At 38.1% G+C, this 8,497-nt stretch overlaps 1 protein-coding gene across 1 annotated transcript in view; it reads left to right on the top strand.

The window, feature by feature from the left end:
* The window catches only part of RUFY2 (RUN and FYVE domain containing 2), a 293,646-nt gene that overhangs the window by 179,474 nt on the left and 105,675 nt on the right, over positions 1-8,497 (top strand). The window contains exon 4 of the mRNA XM_053691600.1: positions 5,511-5,628. Within this exon, the coding sequence (XP_053547575.1) occupies positions 5,511-5,628 (118 nt within the window). The remainder of the gene's footprint in view (positions 1-5,510; positions 5,629-8,497) is intronic.

Raw genomic sequence — 8,497 nt, 5'->3', positions numbered from 1 at the left:
TCAGTGTGTGTGAGATGATAGAACAGTAGTGTATTTACTGTGTGTGTGTGTGAGATGATAGAACAGTAGTGTATTTACTGTGTGTGTGTGTGAGATGATAGAACAGTAGTGTATTTACTGTGTGTGTGTGAGATGATAGAACAGTAGTGTATTTACTGTGTGTGTGTGAGATGATAGAACAGTAGTGTATTTACTGTGTGTGTGAGATGATAGAACAGTAGTGTATTTACTGTGTGTGTGTGTGAGATGATAGAACAGTAGTGTTTTACTGTGTGTGTGTGAGATGATAGAACAGTAGTGTATTTACTGTGTGTGTGTGAGATGATAGAACAGTAGTGTATTTACTGTGTGTGTGTGTGTGAGATGATAGAACAGTAGTGTATTTACTGTGTGTGTGTGAGATGATAGAACAGTAGTGTATTTACTGTGTGTGTGTGTGAGATGATAGAACAGTAGTGTATTTACTGTGTGTGTTTGTGTGTGTGTGAGATGATAGAACAGTAGTGTATTTACTGTGTGTGTGTGTGTGAGATGATAGAACAGTAGTGTATTTACTGTGTGTGTGTGTGAGATGATAGAACAGTAGTGTATTTACTGTGTGTGTGTGATGATAGAACAGTAGTGTATTTACTGTGTGTGTGATGAGATGATAGAAACAGTAGTGTATTTACTGTGTGTGTGTGAGATGATAGAACAGTAGTGTATTTACTAGTGTGTTTGTGAGATGATAGAACAGTAGTGTATTTACTGTGTGTGTGAGATTGATAGAACAGTAGTGTATTTACTGTGTGTGTGAGATGATATAACAGTAGATGTATTTACTGTGTGTGAGAGAGATGATAGAACCGTATGTATATACTGTGTGTGTGTGAGATATAGAACAGTATTGTATTTACTGTGTGTGTGTGTGAGATGAAAAGAACAGTATGTGTAATTACTGTGTGTGTGTGTGAGATGATAGAACAGTATTGTATTTACTTTGTTTGTGGTGTGAGATGATAGAACAGTAGTGTATTTACTGTGTGTGTGTGAGATGATAGAACAGTAGTGTATTTACTGTGTGTGTGTGAGATGATAGAACAGTAGTGTATTTACTGTGTGTGTGTGAGATGATAGAGCGGCAGTGTATATACTGGGTCTGTGTGAGATGATAGTGCAGCGGTGTATATACTGGGTCTGTGTGAGATGATAGAGCGGTGTATATATCCCGGGTCTGTGTGAGATGATAGAGCGGCAGTGTATATACCGGGTCTGTGTGAAATGATAGAGCGGCAGTGTATATAGCGGGTCTGTGTGAGATGATAGAGCGGCAGTGTATATACTGGGTCTGTGTGAGATGATAGAGCGGCGGGTTGGGCTATAAGTTCTTTGGTCATGTGTGTCTGTTACATATAGAACAGTGTATACTCAGTACTCTAGTATCAGACTCTGCAGCTAATACTACGTTACACTTAAAGGGACAGTCTACTTGAAAATGTTTATTGTTTAGAATGATAGCTAATCCCTTTTATTACTCATTACCCAGTTTTGCATAACCAACACTGTTATAATACCCTTATTACCTTTGTGATTACCTTGTATCTAAGCCTCTGCATTCTGCCCCTTATCTCAGTTATATTAATACCCTTATTACCTTTGTGATTACCTTGTATCTAAACCTCTGCAGACTGCCCCTTATCTCAGTGCTATTTACAAACGTTTAATTTAGCCAATCAGTACTGGTTCATGCATAACTCCATTGGAGTGAGCACAATGTTATCTATGTGGCACACATGAAATTGTGCTCACTTACATGTACTACAGCTAGATAGCGCTATGTTCTCTATATGGCACACATGAACTAGCACTTTCTGACTAGTGCACGTGAGTGAGAACAGTGTTATCTATATGGCACACATGAACTAACGCCCTCTAGCTGTGAAAAATTGCCAAATGCATTCAGACAAGAGGCAGCCTTCAAGGGCTAAGAAATTAGAATATGAGCCCAACTAGGTTTAGCTTTCAACAAAGAATACAAACACCTATATTACGAGTCTTGCGTTAGCCTTATAAAGCAGCGTTGAGGGGTCCCAACGCTGCTTTTTAACGCCCGCTGGTTTTACGAGTGACAGGTACAGGTGTACCGCTCACTTTTTTTCCGCGACTCGAGCATACCGCAAATCCCCTTACGTCAATTGCGTAGCCTCTCTTTTCAATGGTATTTTCCTAACGCCAGTATTACGAGTCTTGGAAAAAGTGAGCGGTAGACCCTCTCCTGGCAAGACTCCTACCGCATTTAAAAGTCAGTAGTTAAGAGTTTTATGTTACGGCGTTAGCCCATAGAACTCTTAACTACTGACTTTTAAATGCGAAATGTATTTAAGTGTTTGCGATGTGGGGCCCCCCCACATTGCAAACACTTAAATACATTTTTTAACCCCTAATCTGCTGACCGGACATCGCAGCCACTTTAATAAATATATTAACCCCTAAACCGCCGCACTCCCACCTCGCAAACACTAGTTAAATATTATTAACCCCTAATCTGCCGTTCCTAGCATCGCCGACACCTACCTACATTTATTAACCCCTAATCTGCCGCCCCCAACGTCGCCGCCACTATATTAAATGTATTAACCCCTAAACCTAAGTCTAACCCTAACCCCCCCTAACTTAAATATAATTTAAATAAAACTAAATAAAATTACTACAATTAACTAAATAATTCCTATTTAAAACTAAATACTTACCTATGAAATAAACCCTAAGCTAGCTACAATATAACTAATATCTACATTGTTGCTATCTTAGGATTTATTTTTATTTTACAGGCAAGTTTGTATTTATTTTAACTAGGTACAATAGTTATTAAATAGTTATTAACTATTTAATAACTACCTAGCTAAAATAAGTACAAATTTACCTGCAAAATAAACCCTAACCTAAGTTACAATTACACCTAACACTACACTATAATTAAATTCATTAACTAAACTAACTACAATTAAATTAAACTAAATTAGGAAAACAACAACCACTAAATTACAGAGAATAAAAAAAAATTATAATTTTTTTAAACTAATTACACCTAATCTAATCCCCCTAATAAAATAAAAAGCCCCCGAAAATAATAAAAAATCCCTACCCTATACTTAATTACAAATAACCCTTAAAAGGGCCTTTTGCAGGGCATTGTCCCAAGTAATCAGCTCTTTTACCTGTAAAAAAAAAAATACAATACCCTCCCCCCTTAATAAAACCTAACTGACCCCTTGAAGATCACCCTACCTTGAGACGTCTTCACCCAGCCGGGCCGAAGTCCTCCAAGAAGCCGGACAGAAGTGATACTCCAGAGGGCCAGAAGTCTTCATCCAGGCGGCATCTTCTATCTTCATCCATCCGGAGCGGAGCCGGTCCATCTTCAATCCAGCCGACGCGGAACATCCTCTTCCAACGAAGTCCACTTGAAGAATGAAGGTTCCTTTAAATGATGTCATCCAAGATGGCGTCCCTTCAATTCCGATTGGCTGATAGAATTCTATCAGCCAATCGGAATTAAGGTAGGAAAAGTCCTATTGGCTGATGCAATCAGATTGGAACAGCCAATAGAATGCGAGCTCAATCCTATTGGCTGATTGGATCAGCCAAAAGGATTGAACTTCAATTCTATTGGCTGAGTGCATCAGCCAATAGGATTTTCCCTACCTTAATTCCGATTGGCTGATAGAATTCTATCAGCCAATCAGAATTGAAGGGACGCCATCTTGGCTGACGTCATTTAAAAGGAACCTTCCTTCAAGTGGACTTCGTTGGAAGAGGATGCTCTGCGTCAGCTGGACCCAATCCGGATGGATGAAGATAGAAGATGCCGCCTGGATGAAGACTTCTGGCCGTCTAGAGGATCACTTCTGCCCGGCTAGGTGAAGACGTCTCAAGGTAGGGTGATCTTCAAGGGGTTAGTGTTAGGTTTTTATTAAGGGGGGATTGGGTGGGTGGTGGGTTATTGTATTTTTTTTTTTTTACAGGTAAAAGAGCTGATTACTTTGGGGCAATGCCCCGTAAAAGGCCCTTTTTATTATTTTGGGCGGCTTTTTTATTTTATTAGGTGGATTAGAGTAGATGTAATTAGTTTAAAATTCTTGTAATTATTTTATTATTTTTTGTAATTTAGTGTTTTTTTGTACTTTATTTTATTTTATTGTAATTAGTTTAATTTAATTAATTTATTTATAGTGTAGTGTTAGGTGTTAGTGTAACTTAGGTTAGGTTTTATTTTACAGGTAAATTTGTCTTTATTTTAACTAGGTAGTTATTAAATATTGTACCTAGTTAAAATAAATACAAACTTGCCTGTAAAATAAAAATAAACCCTAAACTACCTACAATGTAACTATTAGTTATATTGTAGCTATCTTAGGGTTTATTTTATAGGTAAGTATTTAGTTTTAAATAGGATTAATTTATTTAAATTGTAGTAATTTTTAAATTATATATATATATATAATATAATAAATTAGGGGGGGGTTAGGGTTAGACTTAGGTTTAGGGGTTAATAACTTTATTATAGTGTTGGGGACGGCAGATTAGGGGTTAATAACTATAATGTAGGTGGCGGCGGTGTTGGGGGCAGCCGATTAGGGGTTCATAGGTATAATGTAGGTGGCGGCGGTGTCCGGAGCAGCAGGGCAGATTAGGGGTTAATAAGTGTAAGATTAGGGGTGTTTAGACTTGGGGTTCATGTTAGGGTGTTAGGTGTAGACATAAAAAGTATTTTCCCATAGGAAACAATGGGGCTGCGTTAGGAGCTGAACGCTGCTTTTGCAGGTGTTAGGTTTTTTCCCAGCCGTCTCAGCCCCATTGTTTCCTATGAGGAAATTGTGCACAAGCACGTTTAGCCAGCTCACCGCTCACTTAAGCAGCGCTGGTATTGAAGTGAGATGTGGAGCTAAATTTTGCTCAACCCTCACTTTTCTGAGGCTAACGCCAGCTTGCAGAAAACTCGTAATACCAGCGTTGTCTTAAGTGAGCGGTGAGAAAAAAAGGCTCGTTAGCCCCGCAAGTCTTACCGACAAAAACTCGTAATCTAGGCGCAAGAGAACAAACCAAGATTAATGATAAAAGTAAATTGGAAAGTTGTTTAAAATTGCATGCCCTATCTGAATCATGAAAGTTTAATTTTGATTTTACTGTCCCTTTAAGTCAAAATTAAACTTCCATGATTCAGTGCCAGCAATATTAGGAGCCGTTCCAATTTATTTCTTTTATCAAAAAGTATAAGTAATATGTTTAAGTCTGTGATTGGCTTATGGCTGTCACATGATACAGTTATATGCACAATTTCTGAGGCACCAGCTACGACTGAGCATGTGCAAGAGTGTATACCGTATTTGTATACTGGTCTGTGATTGGCTGATAGCTTTCACATGATGCAGGGGCTTGGAAATTATGGGGGGGGAAATACATTTGTCAGAATGTTATTGCATTGTCTTTCTATTATGCACTTATTAATTATGCAATTCTACTATTTGCAGTGAGAAAATCTTTTCTGAGTTTTAATAAAACAATCTGGGGTCCTCTGGAAATCATAGAGAAATTGTGTCCTGAAGCAGAAGAGATTGCAGCAAGTGTGCGTGATCTCCCCGGACTAAGGTGAGCTGTTTGTTAGTGTCAGAAGTCCCTTCTACGTGAGCAGCAGTGTATATACTGTGTGTATATGTGAGATGAGAGAGCAGTAGTGTATATACTGTGTGTATATGTGAGATGAGAGAGCAGTAGTGTATATACTGTGTGTATATGTGAGATGAGAGAGCAGTAGTGTATATGTGAGATGAGAGAGCAGTAGTGTATATACTGTGTGTATATGTGAGATGAGAGAGCAGTAGTGTATATGTGAGATGAGAGAGCAGTAGTGTATATACTGTGTGTATATGTGAGATGAGAGAGCAGTAGTGTATATGTGAGATGAGAGAGCAGTAGTGTATATGTGAGATGAGAGAGCAGTAGTGTATATACTGTGTGTATATGTGAGATGAGAGAGCAGTAGTGTATATGTGAGATGAGAGAGCAGTAGTGTATATGTGAGATGAGAGAGCAGTAGTGTATATGTGAGATGAGAGAGCAGTAGTGTATATACTGTGTGTATATGTGAGATGAGAGAGCAGTAGTGTATATACTGTGTGTATATGTGAGATGAGAGAGCAGTAGTGTATATACTGTGTGTATATGTGAGATGAGAGAGCAGTAGTGTATATACTGTGTGTATATGTGAGTTGAGAGAGCAGTAGTGTATATACTGTGTGTATATGTGAGATGAGAGAGCAGTAGTGTATATACTGTGTGTATATGTGAGATGAGAGAGCAGTAGTGTATATACTGTGTGTATATGTGAGATGAGAGAGCAGTAGTGTATATACTGTGTGTATATGTGAGATGAGAGAGCAGTGTATATACTGTGTGTATATGTGAGATGAGAGAGCAGTAGTGTATATACTGTGTGTATATGTGAGATGAGAGAGCAGTGTATATACTGTGTGTATATGTGAGATGAGAGAGCAGTAGTGTATATACTGTGTGTATATGTGAGATGAGAGAGCAGTAGTGTATATACTGTGTGTATATGTGAGATGAGAGAGCAGTATATAATATACTGTGTGTATATGTGAGATGAGAGAGCAGTAGTGTATATACTGTGTGTATATGTGAGATGAGAGAGCAGTAGTGTATATACTGTGTGTATATGTGAGATGAGAGAGCAGTAGTGTATATACTGTGTGTATATGTGAGATGAGAGAGCAGTGGTGTATATACTGTGTGTATATGTGAGATGATGGAGCAACAGTGTATATACTGTGTGTATATGTGAGATGAGAGAGCAGTGGTGTATATACTGTGTGTATATGTGAGATGAGAGAGCAGTAGTGTATATACTGTGTGTATATGTGAGATGAGAGAGCAGTAGTGTATTTACTGTGTGTATATGTGAGATGATAGAACAGTAGTGTATTTACTGTGTGTGTGAGATGATAGAACAGTAGTGTATTTACTGTGTGTGTGTGTGAGATGATAGAACAGTAGTGTATTTACTGTGTGTGTGTGTGAGATGATAGAACAGTAGTGTATTTACTGTGTGTGTGAGATGATAGAACAGTAGTGTATTTACTGTGTGTGTGTGTGAGATGATAGAACAGTAGTGTATTTACTGTGTGTGTGTGTGAGATGATAGAGCAGTAGTGTATTTACTGTGTGTGTGTGAGATGATAGAGCAGTAGTGTATTTACTGTGTGTGTGAGATGATAGAACAGTAGTGTATTTACTGTGTGTGTGTGAGATGATAGAAGCTAGTGTATTTACTGTGTGTGTGTGTGTGAGATGATAGAACAGTAGTGTATTTACTGTGTGTGTGTGAGATGATAGAGCAGTAGTGTATTTACTGTGTGTGTGTGTGAGATGATAGAGCAGTAGTGTATTTACTGTGTGTGTGTGAGATGATAGAGCAGTAGTGTATATACTGTGTGTATATGTGAGATGAGAGAGCAGTAGTGTATATACTGTGTGTATATGTGAGATGAGAGAGCAGTAGTGTATATACTGTGTGTATATGTGAGATGAGAGAGCAGTAGTGTATATACTGTGTGTGTGTGTGTGAGATGATAGAACAGTAGTGTATTTACTGTGTGTGTGTGAGATGAGAGAGCAGTAGTGTATATACTGTGTGTATATGTGAGATGAGAGAGCAGTAGTGTATATACTGTGTGTATATGTGAGATGAGAGAGCAGTAGTGTATATACTGTGTGTATATGTGAGATGAGAGAGCAGTAGTGTATATACTGTGTGTATTTGTGAGATGAGAGAGCAGTAGTGTATATACTGTGTGTATATGTGAGATGAGAGAGCAGTGTATATACTGTGTGTATATGTGAGATGAGAGAGCAGTGTATATACTGTGTGTATATGTGAGATGAGAGAGCAGTAGTGTATATACTGTGTGTGTGTGTGTGAGATGATAGAACAGTAGTGTATTTACTGTGTGTGTGTGAGATGATAGAACAGTAGTGTATTTACTGTGTGTGTGTGAGATGATAGAACAGTAGTGTATTTACTGTGTGTGTGTGAGATGATAGAACAGTAGTGTATTTACTGTGTGTGTGTGAGATGATAGAACAGTAGTGTATTTACTGTGTGTGTGTGAGATGATAGAACAGTAGTGTATTTACTGTGTGTGTGTGTGAGATGATAGAACAGTAGTGTATTTACTGTGTGTGTGAGATGATAGAACAGTAGTGTATTTACTGTGTGTGTGTGAGATGATAGAACAGTAGTGTATTTACTGTGTGTGTGTGAGATGATAGAACAGTAGTGTATTTACTGTGTGTGTGTGTGTGAGATGATAGAACAGTAGTGTATTTACTGTGTGTGTGTGAGATGATAGAACAGTAGTGTATTTACTGTGTGTGTGTGAGATGATAGAACAGTAGTGTATTTACTGTGTGTGTGTGAGATGATAGAACAGTAGTGTAT

The sequence above is a fragment of the Bombina bombina genome, chromosome 9, assembly GCF_027579735.1.
Source record: "Bombina bombina isolate aBomBom1 chromosome 9, aBomBom1.pri, whole genome shotgun sequence".
In the NCBI taxonomy this organism is placed as follows: domain Eukaryota; kingdom Metazoa; phylum Chordata; class Amphibia; order Anura; family Bombinatoridae; genus Bombina; species Bombina bombina.
Note: the sequence above shows the minus strand (reverse complement) of the source record. Positions and strands in the feature narration are given on the sequence as shown.